The sequence below is a fragment of the Scomber scombrus genome, chromosome 3 (genome assembly GCF_963691925.1).
Source record: "Scomber scombrus chromosome 3, fScoSco1.1, whole genome shotgun sequence".
NCBI lineage: Eukaryota > Metazoa > Chordata > Actinopteri > Scombriformes > Scombridae > Scomber > Scomber scombrus.
The window spans coordinates 22,207,021-22,230,792 of NC_084972.1; the positions used below are offsets into that span (position 1 = coordinate 22,207,021).

Genomic DNA, 23,772 nt, shown 5'->3' on the forward strand with positions numbered 1-23,772 from the left:
ACATTGGACAGTCTGTGAAGTACCTAAAATTACAACCCTAAATTATAAAGTTGAAGGTTTTTGGTTGAAGCTGCATGGGAAGATTCTGGGTCCAAGTCTGAGTTTATGAGGACATCAATCCACTAAAACTATGAGAATTCCCACAAGTGTGCATCAATCATTCTCTACACATGTCACGTTTTGAATATGCAAACCCACACGCAAGTGTGAGCTACTATGTGATTACCACCCCCCACCCATCCCCACAGTCAGATCAAATTAGGCTACACTTCTGCTATAGTCTGAGCTTTATACACATGAGCCGGTGCAGTTTATTACAGACAGGAGATTGAGAACCCACAGAATAAACCAGGTGAGACACCTGGCCCTGCCCACTTTGGCATAAATCTCTTGATGCTTCTTCAGTGTAAAAATCACTGAAGAAATTCATTTTTTCCTCTAATCTGGAATAACACAGGTGTTATGCAGCTGAGAAGTGAGGAAACAATCATCTATGAACTAGTGTTGCAAATACAAAATGAACATAGAAACACAAGTCATGATTAATTTATGCATATTTACAGCAACTTGACTAGGGCTGCAACTAACAATTTTCATCATCCATTTATATATCGATTATTTTCTTGACTAATTGATCAATCATTAAGTCTATAAAATGTCAAAGAATAGTGAAAAATAACCATCACATATTCCCAGAGTGACATCTTCACATTGTTTCTGTCCAACCAACAGCCCAAATAGTCCAAAATATTTTATTGACTCATACAGGACAAAAAGCAGCAAATTGTTACATTAGAACTACTTCCAGAACTAGGAACCAGCAAATGTTTGACATTATCAAAACACCTGCTGATTGATCATTTCAGCTCTAAACTCCATAACATTATGACTGGAATAATAAATGCAGAATGAATGCCAGATGTCATTAACTATTGTGGATTGATAGTGAATAAATTAAGTATGAAGTTTGACAACAAATGGACTTTGATTGCTTATTGAGAGACTGACAGGTGTAGATCCCCTTAACTCCTTTGTGGGTTAATTAATCTATAGTTTACATTAACTCTGAGTTTGTCCATTGATTTAATTTATTACAGATTTACAATGGTTACATTAATCGAGCAATAAATTGCAGAAAAAGCCTTGATGGACTGATGGACCATTACCTGTGTGTAGTAATGACATTAACTGATAATGCTCTAAAAGTGTATTACTATAGGCTTAAAATACATGTTGCATTAATGTTGTACAACAAAGAATTATGGATCAAGCATTACTTATGTATTACAGTATTTAAAATGATTTTTTTTCCTTATCATGAAGTGTTGCCACAGTATTAGCCCATCTGTCTTTTATCGTTTGAATCACATGCATATTTTAATATAGGGACTTCAAGTGTCTGTGATATTGGATGGGTTTATAGGCTAGTGATTTCTGTTTGGAGTGTTTTAGCCTCTTATTTATTTCACAGTAGCTAGTCAGTCTGGATGTTTTTGTGGTGTCATTTATAGCATTTTTATTTCCTGAGAATAATGTTGTCTCGCTTTGAAACTACCCATGCAAAAATATTAGTGTCTGGCGCTTTTCGTAGCACCACAGAAGAACCAATTACTTACCTTTTAACTGGCTAATTATCACATGGATGACAGAGACCCACGTGACAAAATTAAGAAGAAACACCTTCAGTGAGTGAAACGAAATGATTTTGACATCACTGCTTTCCATGAACTTAAGGCTGAGGAGGAAAGTGGGAGGGCACCAAAGTTAGGGGGAAAAGTTTCACTTTTTTGGGTTCAGTAGCAGCACGTGGAGAAAGGAGTGGTCTGGGACTGCAATAATGGAACCCGGGAGACAGAATGGGAGGGAAACGGGGCTCAGATTTCAGCCTGACGGGGGGTAAGGGGCCGGACTGATATTTAGGAATATACGAAGATTCATTGAAGGCAACGGGGACATAAAACTACAGCTTCTGGCCTGAAGCGGTCGGTGCTGAGTTTCTGCTGCAGGTCTGGGTCCCGCCGTTGGATTCCCCCCATCGGTGTTTTTTGGGAAGTGTGAATGTCGTATGGTTCGGCTTTTGTAACTGGGGACACACACTAAATACTGAGAGAAGCCTCCGCTCCCATCGCACCCTTATTTCTCCCTCAAGGGTCCTGTATGTCTAATATTTAGACATGTTCAGCATTATGGATTCAAGGACTCTACTGCTACTTGTAGCAACCCAAGTCTGTCTATTAGCCGTTGTGAGATGTCAGGAGGACGACCGTAAGTGACAGTTTTGTTTCTCTCAAAGATCTAGTGGTTGATGAAGAAGTTTTTCATATGACGCATACTGGGGGGCAAAAATTATTCTCCTAGTCAGATTACTCTGAAATAGGTTCATAGTTGGCATCCTGTGAGCACAGCACCTGCAACCTGCAAAGTTTTGCTCTAGTTTCTTGGTGCTTGAAGTGAGTTGGTAGAGTAGTTCACTCACACCTTTTACGCACGGAACGTCTGTCGCTGTTTGGATACTCTGTTGCAGGAGAAGGTGTCTAACTTGTGGTTTTTGTGCACCTTCTGTGTGATAAGAGTCCTGGTATTCATGTATCTGCAACTATGTTGATGTGAGAAAACTCGATATCATCATATCAGTTTTTTCGGTCGCGCGTAAAGGTGATGGAAGGGATGGAAGGATCTGAGACGTTTACGCAAAATAATGCGTAAAAAGCTTGAGCTGTTTTTCACACTTATGTGAATTTAATTGAATTTAATTCAGATGAATTCACTGTCAGCAGTATGTATTCATTCTGTATACATTCTCAGCTACTTATCATTCCGATTTTGATCCCATACAGTGGACAGTTCTCAACCTGCCTCCTTCTTTCTGAAGCTGAGGTGCTGGACAGCTGTGGGTGCTTTAGGAGCATTGACAAGCTCTCCTTTTAACTGCAGATTCACTTAGTATAGGGGGTGAGAGGGGGAGGGGATGGGCAAAAAGTGAAAGGTGGTCAGGCTCAAGGGCCTTTTGTGAAAAGTTCTCACATTCCATTGCTGTCAGAGGGCATCCAGGCGAATTCTGGCTTGTTGAGGCAGAAAGGCGTACTAATAACCAAAATTTAATTCAAAAAAGCTTTTAATGTGTTTATTTTCATATTCACTCCATTAAGAATTAGCAGGGCCCACTTATTATTTTTGTACCTGCATACTTTCTGCTGTATTTTTTTGTTTTTTTTGGGGGGGGGATAAAATTGGAATGAGATTCTTCATCATCATTATTGATTTTAGTATCCACAAGGGATATTTGAGAGTGAAGGTATGCCAACAGATTGGGGCCAGAAATAATGTTCCATATGATTTCAGGGTTTCCATCTGCTTAAAAGATTACCCATAAGCTGTGACAGTCAGCCCAGAGAGACACAGAGCCAGGGTGCAGGGGAGAGGTGATTGGAAAAATATGAGACAGGGGCTTTGTTATTGTATTTCTGAGTAGTGCAAGTGCAAGTCTTCTCAGTAGACAATAAGTTGAGCTTATCAAGCTTTTAAAACAAATGAAAGGTGCATTTTGAGTAGAATGTGGAAAAAAGGGAAGAAATACTCACGCCAAAGAAAAAAGCATTCATGCAATTGCAAGTCTCAGGTTACCCTTTCAGAGATGAAGGCCCCTGGATATAATGCAAGTCCTTCTTTTCTCAGCGTGAACAGGAGACAGAAATCATTCTGAGAGATGCTGAAGTATTAAATATGTATGATTGTGACCTCAGCACAGCAGGTTCAGTGGTCCTGAATCATTAAGAGGTGACAGGGCTCAGATCTTTACCTCTCCATTTTAAGACCATTCATGTAGATGAGAAGGCCAGAAAGCCAATCAGACAGTGGTAGAATCAGCACCAATACCTCACAGTTAGTATGATAGTGGCAGACTAAGATGGAAAACAGACTTGACTCTGCTGTCTTCAAGGTACACCTGGGTTCACTTTACAATTTTCATTGTTCATTTTACTCCCCTGGAAAACAGTATGGTTGCCAACACATGTGAGAGGAGACTTACAAATTATCCTCAGTGACGAAAAGCCAGCTCTCTATCAGCTCTGCAGTTTATAGAGAATCCCTTGTCCCAGAATATGGCATATCAGGAGAATCTTTCATATTTGAGCCACTGAAAGGACAGGTGCAGGCCTTTGACAGTGTATCCAGGCCTGTTAAACGAAATGTCAAAGCCGCAAAGGTATGTGCATGAAAGCTGACCATTTTCTTTTTTCTGACGTGTTTGAACTGGCATCTGACACCGCTATGGCTTCCAGATGGAGTTTAAAATGTGCCCCATGTTTATACAAGGCAATAGTTTGTGAATTGCCCACTCTGTCCCTTTCCAGAAAGACCTCATTCATTGCATCTGAGGTCCCTTAGGTTACATAGACTTAAGCAGTGCTCAAAGGTAAATATAGCTACTGTACTTGCCCCTTCTCCTCTCATCCTCATGGTAGTCTGTACCCTGAAGTCTTTCTGTTGGTGTGTCAAGCACTTTCCCCCCTTTGGTGCAGGTTCAGTGGGTCTGATCACAGCCTTTCTTTGAGCAAGTGTTTGGCCTGGTTGACTGTTAAGTGAGCTGCCCATATGGAAAATTAACTGGGTGATTACCAACAAGTCCATTGTTAAACTTTCTTGAATGGTGTAATTCAGATCATGTACAGTACCTGCATTGAAACTCACTCCACCTCCATCACATTCCATTATGCACTGTTTGCCAACCTGTGGTCTTAAAAAAAACCTAAACATTTTCATTTACTGAATGCAAAGTCTGTCTCCTTTGCAGTAAATTAGGGTGTCTCCCGCAATGTAAACTAGCCCTATATTTAACTTGTCGAGGAATTTAGGCACATGGTCTCCAGCTCCTGAGAAGTTATTGGAAGTTTCCTGCAGGTCTTTCTCAGCTTCTGTGATGTTACACCGCCACCCTGTGGCTCATGAAGAGGTTGCATGCTGTTGTATCGATCCAATAGTTGGACTGTGTTTGTCATTGATAAATGTAATGATGGCACTACATTTTAGCCTTAATGTGACAGTGTACAATTGAGAGGGAGACAGCAAATATGAAGAAAGAGAGCAACATGACATGCAGCAAAGGTCCTAAACCATATTCCGGCTGGGTTTATGGGACACATCTTGACACAAGGGTTTATGTTTGTAGAAGTTGTATTGATTAGGAGATTTTAAGCTGTAAAGACAACAGATGATCAGAGTTCAAATGTTTGTGGATTATAACTGTTTTAGTCCTACATATTTAACACTTTGAAGCACCTGTTATTGCACTGAAACAAAACATTGTTTGGTTTGCTTCATGCCAAGACATGTTATGACTTAGGGTAAATGCTATTGATTTTTATGACTGCTGTTCATATCTGATCCATAATCTCCTTTTTCCTCCCAACCTGAACCTCTGTGTATTCTTTGTTATGACAACACACACAGAGGAGGATGCTTTTACCTGTATACAAGATGGACAGCGCTATAGCGACAAGGATGTATGGAAACCAGAGCCTTGTCGCATCTGTGTGTGTGACACTGGAACCGTCCTGTGCGATGAAATTGTCTGCGAGGAGCTTAAAGACTGCCCCAAACCTGAAATCCCATTCGGAGAGTGTTGCCCCATCTGCGCAGCTGACACATCTCCATCCATTGGTTGTAATTTATTTATCTCGCACCTATCATAAATAAATTACTGTACAATATCATGTTGTTTACTTTGGGGAGAAAATGACACTTGGACTCTTTGGTATTAATCAAAGGCTGGCTAGGATCTTTTTAACCTCTACCACTTTTTTAGCTTTATGTATCAACCATGCCTTTGTTTTGAATACTGTTTTCTGTCCCCAAAGCAAACAAATGATAATATGCAACAACAATGACACATCTGACCAGATTTCAGTGAAATGCTACCTCAACGTCATTTTTCCATAGCTGGCTCACCTTGGCCCCATCTTGTTTGAATACTCTCTCCTACCCTGAGTATCATGAAAACATGTGGGAGCCATTAAGGAAATACCTCACTCAAGCAGACATGGCTTCACATTTCTACTCTATATCCTCTCTGCGGATTTCTGCAGATCTGATGTGAAGAAAAAAATGTGACGGCCTTTTAAGGGTTGAGGCTTTTTGAATATTTCAAACAATCATCTCTTCCTGATAAACAATGACCCCAAAACACTCTGGTGGTCAGCTGTGGATATATGAGCAAAGTCAATTGAGGAGCATGAGTGAAATCAGAGGTGTCACTGTCTGCAATGCATGCATGTGGATTAAAATGCTTTAAAAAATACTTAGCTTCAATTCAAGGAAAAATAAACAGCAGCATTTTAAGATATAAACCACTCAAAAAATGAGACTGGCTACCAAACCTCAATACTAATGGACAGGCAGTAACATGTCAGCACCACATTGTACCAGTATTGAAAACTGACCAGTATCACAGATAAATTGAATGTTTGGTCAGAAATGTGGCTTCCTTTGTTAAATGAGAATAGGGTTTTGTAGAATAACATATTGTTATTTCTCAAAGAAAAAGCATCAATAAAGTATTTAAGTGCTGAAATGTATCAAATGATATCAGTTTTTAATAGTAACAACATTTTTTTAAATGATATCCAGCCCTACCCATAACATTTGCAAACTTCTAATTGATCAATATTGCCATCTAACAATTGATTTATTCATTTTAGTTTTCAACTAACTTCTTTGACTTACAATAGAACAACAATGCATTTAGAATATTTGAAAAATAAACCAGAAAAATAAGCCACAGTACATCAGACTTAATGTTCTGAAATTGTACCTTTTTTCTTTCTTTTTTTTGCTTTACTTGAATTCCTTTGCTTTCCACCATTCCCTGCTACCTGCAGCCGCTTTGCTTCCGGTTTCAGCTCTTACAGTAAGATGGTGGTTCAACAACACTTTGTCAATCCTGATGGGCTCTTTGGGCACCATAAATATAATTTGGTGGTGGTCAGTTTAATTTAGTAAATTTAAGTTGGTTATCACCATATACAGTATAGATTTTCTGGGCTTGTGTGAAATACTGTGTAACCTTCATGGACTGTTATTGCATAATCCATTTGCTAACTGTGAACTGTTCTTCCCCTCTACGCTGCTCAACCACATAACAGGAGTACCTGGAGCTAAGGTGAGACACTGTGTTAAACCCTCCGCGTGTGGATTAGTTTGCATATGTGACTGGATAATGTGTGTGTATGTGTGTGTGTATTTGAAATGAAGCACCACGGCACCTGCAATTAAAACTGTTAAGAGTCCCAGACTCATATTAGTGCTGCAGGAGGGCCCTGTAGTTTATGGATTTAGATGACACTTTGATGTGAAACAGCTTTGCCAGATGGATAACAGTTGTTTCCTGCCCCACACTGTGCACCATATTTATGATTCTGTAGTGGATACTTATTTTCAACATTTCTAAAATGCAAATTGCAAGCATTTTATGTTTATCAGTTGGTCTTTCATAGACAGGGTTTTAAATAATGCATGATAAAAGGTGAACAAAAATGTTTGGAAAATCATGTTCTAGTCCTAATCCTAATTGCTATTTGTATGCCTTTTCTTTCCAAAAATAGGGTCAGAAAGGCGAACCTGGAGACATTACCGATGTAAGTTTATACCACACAGTATCTTGTCCTGAAAATTCAATTCACTATTCTCTAAATTTGAGAATATTAATGTCTAAACTGTCTTAACATTAGCACACTATCCTCAGCCATAAAAGTGTGTCAGAATAATTTTTGGTAATCAAAGATATAACTGAGGAATACAGACTGATAACTGATACTGCCTCTCTATGAAAGAAAGAGGAGGTGACAGAAAGAGGAGGAAAACAGGCCTTTTAGCCCACTCATCAGAAAGACAGCCAAGCACAATACAGCCTCCATACAATCCTCCATAAAGATCCTCATAGCTCAGTGATCTCCTGCACCTGGAAATGCTTTACCCCTCTGAGGGAATACAAGTTCATGGCAGGAAATAAGAAGGCATTGTTTATTGTATGTTTCTTATAATGCTTTGCCCGAAGAGATTAGCAATTAACAAGTCTGCTCCGGTGGGGGAAAGATAACGTTTCCCGGTCCCCCTTTGTTCAAAGAAATCTAAACCTCACTTGTGCAAACACATCTGGTAAATGTAAGCTTTAGAAGCTCTGCAAAAGCCCATTGTGGGCCTGAGTTTATAGAGCTTTGAGTTTGTGCATTCTAACATGCCTGTATGCTACATTAAAATAACTACAAAGCTAATGTTAATTCACATAATAGTACTAATGGCTTTATTGTTTTTCTGTTTTCTTTCCTTCACTTACTCAGGTTGTAGGACCAAGAGGACCAGCTGGCCCAATGGTATGCACAGATTTCCTTATTTACACATTTTCATTAATTACTTTTCTTAGAAAGCATTCTCAGAAGTTGGAAGAGACAGGAAACAGAGACAGCTCTGACATAACAGTAGCAGAGTTCACAAGCTACAGCTGTTTCTTCAGCTCATATGTGCCAAGATATCACCTGAAGTTACTGTACTGACCACTCCCCTGTCTCCTGTTCACCTAGGGCCCACCAGGAGAGCAAGGACTCCGCGGATCAAGAGGAGATAAAGGAGACAAGGTCAGTTTGACACATTCAGAAAAGAAAAAAGCTCTCCCCCTTCATGTCATTTTCACAGCCGTGACCCTGAAAAAACTATACCCCCACTCTGCTCCCTTAAGAAATACAGTATGTCCTATTGAACCTGATAGCTTTAGGTCTTCAGGGGTGAATTAGGGGGTGGGTGGGGTATCTGCTTTAGCTTGCAGGTTTACAGAATGGTAGCCTTTCATTGAGAAGCTCACTCTAACTAGTCATGTGTCGTTTCCATTAGGCTGTTTGGTCTACCCAGGTCTGGGTTGTTGAACAGATGTGGGGCTGTCGGAGGCTTATGTGTAAACCTCTGGTTCTCTCAGAGGCCTCAGTTGCTCAGTGTGGGAAAAAAGGGTTGCTGTATTTGCCAGGCTTTGATCATTGTGTTAATTAACTGCACTTGGATGTGATACCGGCTGCAGGCAAGTAGTTTATGTATAGAAGTCATCTTGTTTATTCAGATTTAAGCACAAAGTAAATTTAGTTTTAGTTAGCTCAAGTTAAGCAGCCTTTTAGGTGTTCAGCACATTCTTTGTTCAGGATCCTCCCCACAAGGTAATTTGTCACTACATGCACAGAGGTATGCTAGGTAGTCCGATTTGCTCTTATAAATCATCAGCGTGCTCTACAACGTCTTGAACAACATCTGTATTTGAGCTGTTTTAATTTTTATTTGTATATTTTACTATGGTGTGTGTTTGTGTGAAACATTTTCAAAATATTTTTTTACCTTTAAATGTTCTGATTGATTCTGCTGGTGTTTGCCACCAGCAGGTCAGGTGTAGTCCAGTTCCCTCATGTATAATGTCAGTACAGTTTGGAGTATGTTCAACTGAGCGGTAGCCTTCTGTCAACAGTGTCTGACAAATGTAGTCCAGCAATGTAGTGTCCAGTGGTAAAGTACTGCAGAGTTAAAATATTGGTACACAGGCTTAAAGTTAATTAATGCTGAGTTCACAACAGAATGGGAGGATATGTAATTTCTTATCACATTAGTGTTTGTAGTTGTCAAAAACATTTAAACAGCACGCTCCAGATACAAATATCTAAATATATGTTGCATATTTGAAAAGAGCAGAAATGAAAAGATGATTAATTAGTTATGGGCTCTATAGAAAATAATCTGCAACTATTTCGATTAATCATCACCCTTAGTTGTTTTTTAAGTAGAAATTGTCTGGTTCCAGTTTTTTTCTCCAGAGTATTCTGCTGGTTTTCTTAATCTTCAATTGTATTAAACTGAATATACTTTTGGGTTTTTTACTGTTGGTCTGACAAACCAAGACATTTGAATGTGCCAACTTAGGCTTTGGGAAACTATGTTCAGTTTTCTCACATTTTGGACAGAACAGTCAATCACCCTAAAATAAACATAATCTGTAATGTTTCATCCCTATATCATATAATTATTCTTAAGAGTTGGCATCATTTGGTTATTTTAACTTATACATAGTAATGTTATTGATCTTTTGGTTATAGTAATTACAAATTACAAGTGGCCATTATTATCTAACCATAGTAAGATTTTTTAAACTTATTTTGGTTATTATTATCTATTCCAGGGATCCCCTGGTCCCCGTGGCAGAGATGGTGAGCCTGGCACCCCTGGAAACCCTGGCCCCCCTGGACCTCCAGGACCTAATGGACCCCCTGGCCTTGGTGGAGTAAGTGTCCCACGACAAGCTGGGGTGGTGGGCTAGTATTTATTGCGGACATGGGAGCTGACAGGTCGAATACTGATGCAAGCCAAGACTGGGTTTTATGTTGACTGGGTGGAATGAGCAGAGGGAAGGGTAAAATGGAGTAAAACAAGACTGTTTGAAAGAATACAAGAGCACAAAAGATGTGGGGAATAGCTGGCGTCAGGAGGAGGCAAAGAGACAACCGCGAGTTGATGCAGAGAGAAAGAATAGACAAAATGCCTCTCATTCTTTGCAGGAGAAAAGGAGGGAGGAGGTGGATCGACGAGGGGGGAGGTGGAGGGGCAGGAGGTAGTATGATAGAATTGGGGAGGGGAAGGGAAGGAGCTTTTGGTGGGGGGAAACAAGGAGACTCTTTGTGAAGAGGAGTGAAATTAAAACTTTTCTCATGCCCTCTGTCCCTTCTGTCTGCATCAGGATTCACATTATAATCTCTGCTGTTGACAATTTATTTAATGCTGATTCCCTCTTCCGCCAAAATGGCAAGGCATCCTCCAAACTCTGACAATTAGTAACAACACATTTGGCCCTAGCAATAATTTCCTTATTAGTTTTGTTGTCTCATGGACAAAGAAACTGCAACAAATATTTCTTCTTATTCATTATTTTAGTCAAGTCTATTCCAACCAGATGCTTTTACCCTGCTGTCAATATGAGATTTTTTTTGTATTATTCAGCAGATTACCTTAAATGCTTAATTTCACTAATAGGGCAAGATTGTCACCTAAACAACCTTTGTAACTCTTGATAAAAATCTTAATGATGTCTTTTCTTTTGCCTCTTTCAGAACTTCGCTGCTCAGATGGCTGGTGGTTTTGACGAGAAGGCTGGCGGCGCACAGATGGGTGTGATGCAAGGACCAATGGTGAGCGAGCGATGATGAGAGCTGCTGGCACTCCCATGTTCCTTTTTTTTTTTTTAAACAGTTGGATGCTTATGAATCTGTTAGGATGCTACAGTTTTGGAGGGGTCAGGAGTTTAGACAGACCATCTTTCCACCTGAAGACCTGGGTTAAAGATCTGCATCAGCAAGCATCTGCCCTTTTGAAATGTCTTTGAGCAAAATGCAGAATCTTTACCAATTCCAGTGGGGTTTTTTTTTTGGCCTTTCTGGAAGGGCACAGACAACTTCCTTAAATGGATCAGACATACATCACATGGTTGTTGTATATGGAAACTAGCAGATGGACACATCATCATCATCATCATCATCATCATCATTCTTCAACAGGAGAGGAGATACCCAAGTAGGATTTAAAAACACCAAGGATGAGAGGAAACAACTCAGACTACAGATTTAAGACAAGTTACAGCAGTTTGTAGCATCACCTTTGTTTTAGCCCCTCCTTTGTTAAGATTTTTCTGGAGAAACCTCAAAGATAAAAATGAGCACTCTCCCCCAGTGTCGACTCTACAATGTCCCGATGGAAAATAAACACCTCACATGGAGTATGGTGGGGTAATTTTATAAACTAAGGAAACAGCCATTGATCGTCATTATATTTTAAACCACTGCTAATGTTGGTTAGCTGGCATGGCAGCTTGCCTGCAATGGAGTGAAGAGCAGCCTGGGAGCAGTTTTGGTTTAGAGAGCCACAGAGCAGCTTGGCAGTGTGTCGGGCCCAGCAGAGGTTTGAGACGCCAGGAGGGGGCTGGAGTTGATCAGATCCCGACAGTTTTGCAGCAGCCTGTGTGGCTTCACTCCTTCTGACTGTCCTTCCACATGTCTGTCTGAGAGCTCACCACAATATCTGGCCCTTTTTTGAAGCCAGCACACATTTACTTTGGCGATTGCCAGCGTGCCGGGGGAGCGAGAAGTGAAAGCACAGACTGAACTGGTGTTAAATCATAAGTTAAACTCATAGCCCTCACACACACACACGCGCACACACACAGGACCCCAACTCATATTGGGGTCCTGTGTGTGTACCAGACACTCAAACAACGCTTTTACTGAAATGTATGCACACATATGCATGTCCTCAAACACAGTTATAGAGGTCCATTGATATGTTTCTACCCCCTGTGGTGAGGGCTTCCCACACCCACTGAAAGGTGACTTTCATTCGCTTCTGTGGACCACTGTGCCATGCTGTGACATTTTCTTTGGCTTCAATCCCTTTTTTTTTTTTTTTTAAAGCATAATGCTTCTCCATGATGCTGAAATGAGGGTTTATAAAAGTAACTCTACTGAAAGGAATATGTTTGTGTCCAATAGGAAAGTTGTAACAAGTAATCATTTTAGTAAGGCATTTTTTAACTGAAGTCCTTGAAACTTAATTGACACCAACTCTGACGGCCCGATTTGTGCTAGTACAGCTGTTTTTCTTTAAGTGTGTATGTTTTGTGTATGTGTACGAGAAAGAAAAGGCAGACAGAGAGAGAAAGAAAGCAACAGGGGGATTTGGCTCATCACCTTCACAGAATGTGATTTTCTCTTGTTGAGCAATGATGCATGAAGTTGAAGTTGAAATTACTTTGGCGTGTGATTCCAGCCAGAAGCTCCCACAAAGCAGATTACGATTCAGTCAGAGACAATTTAATTGAAGAAATCTCACCCGCTGTTTTATGCCTCAAATCTCACATTTCTAGAGTGAAGAATTTCTAACCTATAGAATCTATATAAAGTCAGCATTATGTTGTTTTGCATTCCATGTGTAAGAAGTCATGTAAAGTTCAAACACTCCTCTTAAGAGTACAGCACTACTGCTGGTGACCTTTGAACTATAGAAACACACAGTAGGTGGGAAAAAGAGAAGTGGAAGGAGGGGGGGTTTGTCAGTGAAAAGAGAGGAATAGCGAGCAAGGAAAAGTCTGTATGCCACTGTGGAATTTAAAACCATTTATAGATTTGACAAGTGGAGCTGTTGGTTTTTTCTGTAGCTTCGAGGCAAAGCAGGTGATATGCCGGAGACAAAAACCAGTTGACAGAAACTAGGCAACAGACATAGACAGAATTGCCAAATTTACTAGTGTGTTATATGTGTTAGTGTTGTTTGTGTAGTTGTAGAAAAATGTGTATTGGTAAAGAATTTAATGTCTCGTCATTATCCTGATGTGTTGTCTCTTGTCTCTCTTCTTCCCCTCAGGGCCCTATGGGTCCCAGAGGACCACCTGGCCCCAGCGGATCACCTGTAAGTACCTCCTTTACCCCCTTAAAACAACACACAAGCCGGGCGCACCTGTAGACAAGATCCAGTATCCGGTTACAGACAGGATACTCTCAGCTAAACCTCAGCTAATTGTAACGTGCTTGATACGGTGTGTGTTTGCTGCATTGTCTTCTTCCCCTGAGTGTTTTAATAACAATAATGACCCCAAAATGACCAGTGACTTGGAATCACTTTGCATACTGACAGATAAATGTTTACACACAGCCCTGTTTTAAGTGCTGCTTTCCGGAGGAGGGTGGCAGATGGAGAATACTTTCTTCTCCCAGCTGCAGGCTCCGGGGCTTTTTCCAATGCCTCAACCCAGACATACTGTAGAACACCTGACAATTTACCATCCAAAGAGTCCCCCCCCCACCCACACAGAACCCCGCCCCCCAAACACACACACACACTCCTCCACTTTTTTCTGCTTTTTGCCCACAACCAAATGTTACTTTCAACCCTTTGGGACCTCACAGCCTCCAGAGTAAAGCTATTAAGTTGTAGGCAATGCCAGCTGACTTGCCTCAACTTGATGTTTTAATCACTCAGTCCACATTTAGAGAGGCACTTTTTCCTCCTTGGCCACCTTTGACTGCTTTGAAAATTCATACAGGGAAAACTTCCCAGGAAAAGATAATGACTTGTGTGTTAAAGTGGTGTGATATCGTAGCTGAAGTATTTACAGGGAAATAAGCACTTTGTTGTTTTTAATGACAACATGTATATGATAATATTGCAAAAAAAAGTTTTTTGTAATTTAAAAATGCCATAAACTAAGATTTGCAACTAGATTATTAGTGAATTATCTGCCACAACCTACACTGATTTACTGCATAACCTGTCTGTAATAGAGCCACTTCATAATCAATAGTCGAGTAAGATCAACTTAGAAATCCACAGTCAAATTTAGAAATGTAGCATCCTCTTACTTTAATCTACCTTTACACCAGTTACAATATCACTTCACCATCTCTATCTCTCTTCTTTCTACATCCCAGGGCCCACAAGGTTTCCAAGGTAACCCAGGAGAAGCTGGAGAGCCCGGACAATCTGTAAGTATCCTTCCCTGGCTTACATTACATGGTTTATTATGAATACCTCCTCTATAGCCTTTCTCAAAACCTCCCCTCCAGCCTTCTATAAACCTCTCTTCGTCTTCTTCTTCTTATACCTTGTTTTATCTGTTTACCTTTGTACGTGGATAATTCAGTCTTAAATGACTGCAATGGGTTACCTTAAAAGGGAAATAAATATTGTGAAAAAATCATGAACATCAGTAAAGCTAAATCAAACTGACCTATTCCTTTTCATGTCTTCATATGGACACTCTACCTGACTGCAGATAAACTACATTACTATTAACATATTCTAACCTTTCATTGCTCACCACTAACTTTTATAACCTCTTCTATTTGACCTGCCAGCTCCTTAAATTTCAACATTTACAACCGTCTTCAGTCAGTAGTTTGAGTGCTCATGTCTTAAACCCACATCTGTGTGAAGCCTGACAACAAAATGAAAAACTGTGAAAAACTGACGATCTGCTATTGGCTGGCACCAGAGTATGCCAATATCTTTAAAGAGAGGAGAGTTTATCCTACATTTTCTCATTTTATGTCTCACTGACAACTTCCTATGTTTGTTTTACCTCTCCTGTTCATTTGTATGCCTCCCCAGATAAGTCCCTACTGCTTAACTAACTAAACAGTAGATATTACCCTTTAGATTTTCTGTCCTTATAGTTCCTCTTAGTTTCCTTCCTCTCCTTGCTGCCCCAGCTTTCACACCCTCTCGACCTTAAAACCTACCCCTCCTTAAGTGTCCAGAAACTAGACTACCCTCCCCTGTCCTTCCCGTTCCCTCAGCAGGTAGACTATGAAGGGTCTCCCCACTGCTGTGCTAAGCTGCTCCTGTGGAGTTCAGATAAGCAGACAGAAAACTTTTCTTTTAAAAGCGTGCCAGTACATCATTATGTGTGATTAAAATCAAGCTTCCTACCAGAAAATAACTTGTCAGTTGTGGAAGGCCAGACATGCTGTTTTTTTCCGGAAAATGACCAACAACATGCCCTTAATGTCATCAGTTAATTATTGGGAAATATATTGTTGCTGTTAAAAAATCTCTTCGATAATATTGTTACTGGTCTGTGTTTTGTGTTTTTCCTTTGGTTCAACCTGCTGAGCCCAGACAGAGTGGCAGAGAGAGAAAAGTGCTTACAGTGGAAAATTTTCGACATATCAACACACACTAGGAGAAAAAGCTATGAAATAAACATGCAGACAGAATGAGAGAGACGGAAACGTATTAACTTGAAGGATTTTGGATGAGGATATTGAAGTATTTGTTCCATCTTTTTGAAGTAATCTAGCCTCTAAATCCTGCTGCTAAATGGCAGCAAGTGTAACCGTCAAATAACAATTGATCTCATATGTAGTACAGTCTCTTTTTATTGCATTTGGCATCTCCTCTTAGAGTGTTTTCTGTGTGCTGATTGTAAAGAGTTGTCACCACGTCATAAATTATTATCCAAAGTTTAAACTGTGTAACTGTGTTGCCATCTGTTGGTTATTGGCATCTCACTTTACCTTGTTTTCTCTTTACTAACAGGGTCCCATGGGTCCCCGTGGTCCCTCTGGATCTTCTGGAAAACCTGGAGATGATGTAAGTGTGTCTGTCACAACTTTATTAAACTGAAAAATTAATCCAGCTAGTAGAAACTCTGATAATTCAGACAATTGGTAAAGATAAGTACTGTCATCACAGAATGACCCACATTTCCCCAAATATGATCAGAAACAGCAGTGACAGAAACAAATTTCTTATGTGGGTGTTTCTGGCAGAAATACTGTCACCATCATGATTATCATACGTTAATTGTGTTTTGACACATGTTTACATAAAAACACAGAAATGCTACATGTGTTCTTTACATCAAATATTATGCACAGTCTGTTGATTTCATTTTTTATTGATTTTTTATTTGTATAATGTTGTTAAGTAAGTATCACAATATCTCTCCAGTAGTATTTGAAAATATTCTGATCTGTTAAAGACGTAATGTGTCTGTTCATATCAGGTTTTTATTGTTACTCCTATACAACCACAGAAATACCTTATTTGAAGTAAAGTTTTACATTTGTATTTTAGATTGTATAGTTTATACTGTTTTAGTGAGAAATTAACAGTCCATGAACTTTGCTATTCTGGATTAGACTGCAACACAGTAACTATGACAGCATCTGCACCTGAGACATAATATGTGTGCCATTACTGTCAAACATCTTTAATGTATTCATTAAATAATATACTGTTTACCAGTCTACAGTTGCTCCACAACATGTTGCATTTTGCATCAGTTGGACACAGAAGCTTTGTACTAAACTGGTAGGGCAGTCTTTTGTTGTTGTGACCAAATGCACTCATTATGTGCTTGTAAATGGATATTCACAACATGGCATCTTTAATTTCTTTCTTGAAGCTCACATACAATTTTTTATTTTACTTTTTACTATTTTTGCTATTTTACTTGTTAGGGCTTCTCATTATTCATCCAGTCTTTTGAATTATATGGAATTGAACATGTTCAAATATCACATGTTGCTTTTCATGTTCTTTAATCAAACAAATTTACATTGTTATAGCTTATTCATGCAGGCGTCAAAGATGTCAAAATGCCACTCCTACCTTTAGCCACTGGATGGCAGCAGACATGTTATGTCACATTGTGTCCACAAGGAGTGCTCACTCTCAGAAACTATCAAAGACTATTGACAGTGTTTACACATTTTAAAAAGAACACTCACACAAAATTCACGCATTTTCAGGATTTTTTGTTACATCATTGTCCCTCTCTGTTTGTGTTCTAGGGTGAAGCTGGCAAACCTGGAAAATCAGGGGAGCGTGGACCTACTGGACCTCAGGTGTGTTTTCTCAGGCTGATTCTGATTAATTCTGACTGCATAAATATTGAGCAGTTTAGTAAAGGAACCTCCTTGCTATACTGTTAGGTTGTGTGATTATTTCTGGTGAGCAGAACCAGCTGAGTAAAAAGCTCTCAAGAAATGAGCTTCAAATGCCAACACACAAATTATTTTAATTAAAATATTTGACTGATCTTTGGGAACAATATATGCTTTTCTTTACTTTTCTAGCAAAATGTATACTTTATAGCATTGTTAACAGTGAAAATTGTACTGTCTCAGATCACTTCATACAGATTTACAATAAAGCAGCTGGCTGCTTAACTCTATAATTGACAGGAATGAAAGGGCACATTTTCTAGACTTTGAATTGAGAGTTCAAGTACATTTTCTAATTTATTGTTTATTGTCATCTCAGAGCCTTTATTATGTATTATCATCTCAGAGCCTTTATTGGTCTGAGGTTTAGTGGTCAGAATCAGTAGTAGCCAAAACTGGACAAAGTACATTTCATTAGATAATTCCACTTTGATGAAAATAATTCTGTTTAAATATGTTTCCTTTTTTTCAAAGAGGAATCTTCATATGTGTTGTAAAAATCTGCTGCGACATAATTCTTTCTCACTGGCTCTTCTCCAGTGAAGGAAATCCACATATTAATAGCAACATTGTTCCATACTTTATCTATTTATCCCTTATATGGACCTGCTTCATCTACTCTCATCTTGTATCACAGGGAGCTCGTGGTTTCCCAGGAACTCCTGGCCTGCCTGGCATCAAGGGACACAGAGTAAGTGCTTTTTTTGGTCTATTAATAATTTCCAAAACAATTAACTGCTTTTTAAAATTCTTATTCTTGGTTGCCTAACAGTGCATATTCTCCCTTTTCTCTCTTTCAGGGTTACCCAGGTCTTGATGGTGCAAAGGGAGAGACCGGAGCTGTTGGTTCTAAGGTAGGGTTTACTCTGTGTGTAGCCACTGTTTCCTGATTCATTAATGCATCACTTCCTTTACTGTGTCAGTATCTTTCTGTGCTGATGGTGACACAAAAGGAACTAAGTGCAGGATAATGCAACAAAAACATCAGACTGTCTTCATTCCTCTCCACAGGGTGAGTCTGGTGCTTCTGGAGAGAATGGCGCTCCTGGACCAATGGTGTGTATATTTCTGGACATCACAACAGAAAAGATATCCAATGCCAAATTTAATAATATACTGAAAAGTTTTCCTTACCTCTCCCTTTGCCTACATTAGGGACCCCGTGGTTTGCCCGGTGAGAGAGGTCGTCCCGGACCCAGTGGAGCTGCTGTGAGTGTCGCTTTACTATTTAAAAACTGTTGCTGGACACAAAACTTAACTTCTGATTCATAACAGATGGGTTAGATGCTTCACTTTGCTTTCTTAGTGTCTGAATTGAGGAGGATACGCTTAAAGTCTAACTCAGAGATTTTCTCTTTAAAGCACCAAACACAGAAGTTAACTTTATTGTGTCAGGAGTTAACTTTTTGTTCCTCTGTACCAGTTTTCTGATTTTACTAATTTGTGTAAAACTACTTATGTTTCATTATTAAGAAATACTGGGATAGGTTGCTTTTCTGCCATGTGCTGATAATTGTTTACAATTTTCAGGGAGCACGTGGAAATGATGGCTTGCCCGGTCCTGCTGGTCCCCCAGTAAGTATCATTTTGAGTCTCATGTAATTCATTTTCATAATTTCCTTTCAGATTTAGTAAGAAATACAAGAACATCCATCCCAGTTTTTTCCAACGCTCACTTCTCCACACACCCCTCTGCAATATGATCGTCTCCATACCTTTACACCTGGATGTCCCTGTTATTAATAGTTGAGCTCACAGCCTGTCTTTTCCTGTCTGTAGGGCCCTGTTGGTCCTGTTGGAGCTCCAGGCTTCCCTGGCTCTCCTGGTACAAAGGTAAGTCACTAGTTACCTCAGTATTATAGTACCCCGACTTTCCTTTTCATCATCACCTTTGTTGAGTTTATGCAGTAAATGAGAAAGTAACTGTGTCTCTGTCTGTCCCTTTCTGGTATATGAGAAAACTTGTCAGCCTACAACTAAACTTCTAACTACTTCTTTACAAAATAGAATAACAGGGACAGAAACCTAAGTTTTGAGAAGTAGGCTATATATATTTAGAATAAGACTTTCTTAAATCAAATGAAAAAAGTTACTTTGTCAGAAAATGAAAACACACAGCTGAGGGAGGACTCTGTGGGGACAAGTTGAAATGCTTTAGTGAAATCAGAGAAGGCGGCACTGTATTAAAAAGTACTTTAAATCTCCATCTGTATGGAAAATTAGGCAGGAGGGTTTTTTAAGTGTTATTCTCCCTCCCTCACACTGTCTTTTTCTTCTTTTCTCCCTCTTTGCTTTATTTATTCCTCCTGTATGGCAGGCAGGCTCAACTCAGTACCCGGTGGTTTGCTTTCTTTTTCAAGCCCCTTGATAGTTAGGAGGTTTTTCAGTTTCCCTTGAAGTAATCAAGGAAAACTGGGCTGAAGATATGAAAACGTGTGCCTGTGTGTGCTTATGCATTGTATCAACTTACATCCATAAACATTCTTTTCTTATATGTAGTTTTACATTTGTCTGCAGCAGAGTCTGCACTCCTCTGTGTGAATACGTGCTTTTGTGTGACTTTCTATGAAGTGTCCCATGGTGAGGAACGTTAAAAATCTCATATTACCTTAGTAAAGCTGTACCTTAAGGAGCCCATTTACTGTCTATTCAAATCAGGCCTGCCTGTTAACTCCCTGGGAGCTTGTGAAATGCAGCCTTATTTTTATTTTTTTTTCCTTTCTGTACCTTATGAGCAAGGCTTTGCAGTTAAAAGCATCCAAAACTAACACAGTAAAAATCTAGCAAAACAGAAACAAAACCATTTGAACCCCAACTGACTAAACCATTCTCCAGGACTGAAAACTCACAGTTTTTACCAAGCTCCAAATAAATCGTTCAATTGTATTATTTAGCAGCAGCCAAGCTACTGCCTCTAAAGTGCTGACATTTTTTTTCCATATTTAAAAAAAAAAATACTGGCACACGATCTTGCTTTTGTCCCAGTATTCAATGTTGTTACCGAGCCACTAAAATGCTGGCCTTGCTAGTGAGCTTTGGGAGCAGAAAAAATTCAAGCCAACATCACCATTTTTGCAAATACTTTTTAAACTCTGTTATGTCATACTATTGACTCTTAAAATGCTGCAGCAATCGTAAAGGAATTCCATTCACCAGCATGCTAAAAAACTGCAAAACTACCAGTGCAGTAAAATCTCTGGCTGGTGTCCAGGTGGAAGGGGGTGGGGGGTGGGGGGCCCACAATATTGACCTAAGTTTCTTTAAATAGGAGCCCATGTCTTATTTTTATACTGAACCAGAAGGTCTTCAAAACATTAAGCACTTGGCTTTGGATAGCACACTTATGAGAAACACTGAAAAGACAGCATAGTGATTATTTTGTTCATTCTGATGCTACTACTTTATAAGCAGCCAACTCTAAAAGTTTTTCCTTCACAAAGATGTTTTTCTGAACAGTTGTTTGTTTCTTTTATCACATTAAGCCAAACAGTGTACGATAATATTGTTAACTCAATTTATGGAGTTGATATGTGGCAACAGATAATGAATCACTTACTTAACCAGAATTATTTAGGCAGGCAATCTCATTATGAAATGTTGTGTAGTGTTGATTAGCAGCACACGACAATACATAGTATAAACCTATGGTTGGTAATAAGTGCAACAGTGTAAACCATAGTAAAAGTACACATGAAATTATGCTGTGAAGAAGGTTTTTTTTTAATTAAACCTTTATTTAACCAGGCGAGTTCCATTGAAATGGGAGCCCTGGCCAAAATGGCAGCAATAGTGTTTCAAACAACATACAAGCAAACATTAAAAATATATAAATATAAATATACAGTAGGAGCTCACAGGATTATATGCTTTAAAAGACAGACAGGAGGAAACTGATCTAGCTAATGAAGCAATTACAAATTCCAATTGAATTTGCCTCTAAACCCTTCACGCCATTTTTAAATGCCCTAGTTGGGATCAGCTCATCTAGCTGCAAATCTGTCTGCAAGCTGCTCCAGGCTGCAGGGGCAGAGAATATAAAAGCCTGTCTGCCAAATTCAGTGCAAACCTTAGAGATGGACAGTAAGAGGGTGACATTTGAGTACAAACAATGATTATAGTTTTAAGTCAGATATACCCTCAAAGGTAAGAGGGGAACAGACCAAGGATGGACTTATAAATAAATATGCACCAGTCAGTGAGTCTGCACAAGACCAGTGGAGGCCAGTGAACTCTGTCATATAGAGTGCAATGGTGAATGAGAGCTTTGCAGCCCGTGACAAACCTCAGAGCGCTGTGATACACTGTATCCAGCCATTGCAAGCATGGGGCAGGGGCATGCATGCACAACAGATCCCAATAGTCAAGGTGTAAAGCAAGCTGTCACATTAATGGGAGTTTAAATAATTTACTAATAAGTAGCTGAATTGGAAGTGTGAGCATGACAATGTGAACATGACTACCTACTGTACTTGTGCTTGACAAGAATCTTGTTGAGTTGTCCATGAAGCCAATATTACAAAAAAAACATTGATGAATGAACAGGCTGCACCAATATTGAATTTTACACACTCACAGAGACCTGGTTTACAGAGAGACAACAGTATTAAAGTCAAAGTACTTAAGGTGGAGCTAGCTGCACCTTCTTATACAGTTAGCTAGTTCAGTCCAGTGGTTTCCGACCTTGGGGTCAGGCCCCTTTAAAGGGTCACCAGATAAATTTGAGGGGTCGTGAGATGATTAATGGGAAAGGAAAAAAGAAAAAACTAAGTTCTGATACACAAAACTGTTTTCAGTTTTTGGACTTTTTCTCTAATCTTGAAAATCTTGGTGAAACATTGTATCATTTAAACATTTATTGAATTGAAACCATGTGAGAAGTTTAAAAGGGAAAGATCACTATTTGGTGAAGCTGTTAACAACTCAGACATCTGATATGTGACCCCAACTACTTTTTGTAAGACATCAAAGACTGAAAACCACTGATTTCATCTTTAACATTATATTGTATTTTAAATACCTGTTATATTATTCATTGTGTCAAATCTTCATCAGAAAACTAACTAAAGCTGTCAAATAAATGTAGTGGAGTAGAAAGTACAATATTCGCCTCTTAAATGTAATGTAATGGAGGTTAAATACAAGTACGTCAAAATTGCACTTAAGCACAGCACTTGAGTAAATGTACGTAGTTATTTCCCACCACTGTAAATAGATTATATTAGCCTAAAATATAACCGGCAGGCAACAGCTTCACACTGCCAACACAAACAGGAAAACTCAGGTAACGCCTACCTGAAGTGGAAATTGATATGGACAGCTGATGTGAGATTAACATCTGAACTGACTCACAGGCTTGACTCTCACCATTGTTTTCTAATTAAATGATGTGTATGATTCATCTCCCAATACTGAAAACATTTCTCATGATGGCCATGTACTGAGTTACAGGATGGGTCTAATGCTGTAATTTTTTAACTCAGATGGAGTTTGTAGTCAAAACCAAGTATGCCTACACATCTGTCTGCTGGAAGTTAAGGTTGTCTGACCTGCTCTTTTTATGTCTAGTAACAGTTTAAACATTTTCACCTTAAATTCTCACTTTGTTAATAAAGTCTCACTTTGTTGAGTAAAAGAATATGATTAAATATTAATCTTAAATTTTGACCAAGCTCTCATGTTACATTCACTTTCACTCATTTTTTCTTCTGTCATATATCTTGGCAATACTTTGATACAACTGTTTTTCAACTGTCAGTTAAATTGTATCAGGATTATATGATGACAGCATTTTATCCTTAACATAAACGTTCAAATTATAGTATTTTTTATTTATTTTTGATTTTGCATACATTTGTCATAGTATGATTACATATTATATAAAACATTCTTATTAATATTGTGTGATATTGATTTCAACCAAATCATATCGCTCAGCTCTATTCTGTCATGTTAAATTTTTTCTCCTGTTATATTCTACACATTTTTTCCATAGTGGTTCTTTTTCAAAGTATTATTAGGTGGTTTTGTTTTAAAGTAAATGTATATATTTATTGCTGTAAATACAGAAGCATTGGTAATGACATGCTGTAGAGTGCGCCTGTTGTTAGGCTTAATAGACACATATACAGCTCTATCACAATTCAGTTCAAGTTCAGCTGAATCTCAACTCCCCTTCTTTTCTATTTTATAAAAAAAATGGTTTATTGTCATGCCTTATCTCAGTTGATGAGCAAAGTATAACAGATATTATGAGTCT

At 39.0% G+C, this 23,772-nt stretch overlaps 1 protein-coding gene across 1 annotated transcript in view; it reads left to right on the plus strand.

Moving 5' to 3' along the window:
* Nucleotides 1-1,879: 1,879 nt before the first annotated feature.
* col2a1b (collagen, type II, alpha 1b) overlaps nucleotides 1,880-23,772 on the plus strand; it is a 49,285-nt gene continuing 27,392 nt past the window's right edge. Inside the window, exons 1-18 of the mRNA XM_062415619.1 lie at nucleotides 1,880-2,265; nucleotides 5,452-5,661; nucleotides 7,143-7,159; nucleotides 7,602-7,634; nucleotides 8,337-8,369; nucleotides 8,577-8,630; nucleotides 10,205-10,306; nucleotides 11,130-11,207; nucleotides 13,432-13,476; nucleotides 14,496-14,549; nucleotides 16,105-16,158; nucleotides 17,364-17,417; nucleotides 18,154-18,207; nucleotides 18,317-18,370; nucleotides 18,528-18,572; nucleotides 18,672-18,725; nucleotides 19,047-19,091; nucleotides 19,296-19,349. Of these exons, the coding sequence (XP_062271603.1) occupies nucleotides 2,175-2,265; nucleotides 5,452-5,661; nucleotides 7,143-7,159; nucleotides 7,602-7,634; nucleotides 8,337-8,369; nucleotides 8,577-8,630; nucleotides 10,205-10,306; nucleotides 11,130-11,207; nucleotides 13,432-13,476; nucleotides 14,496-14,549; nucleotides 16,105-16,158; nucleotides 17,364-17,417; nucleotides 18,154-18,207; nucleotides 18,317-18,370; nucleotides 18,528-18,572; nucleotides 18,672-18,725; nucleotides 19,047-19,091; nucleotides 19,296-19,349 (1,131 nt within the window). The 5' untranslated portion in view covers nucleotides 1,880-2,174. The remainder of the gene's footprint in view (nucleotides 2,266-5,451; nucleotides 5,662-7,142; nucleotides 7,160-7,601; nucleotides 7,635-8,336; nucleotides 8,370-8,576; nucleotides 8,631-10,204; nucleotides 10,307-11,129; nucleotides 11,208-13,431; nucleotides 13,477-14,495; nucleotides 14,550-16,104; nucleotides 16,159-17,363; nucleotides 17,418-18,153; nucleotides 18,208-18,316; nucleotides 18,371-18,527; nucleotides 18,573-18,671; nucleotides 18,726-19,046; nucleotides 19,092-19,295; nucleotides 19,350-23,772) is intronic.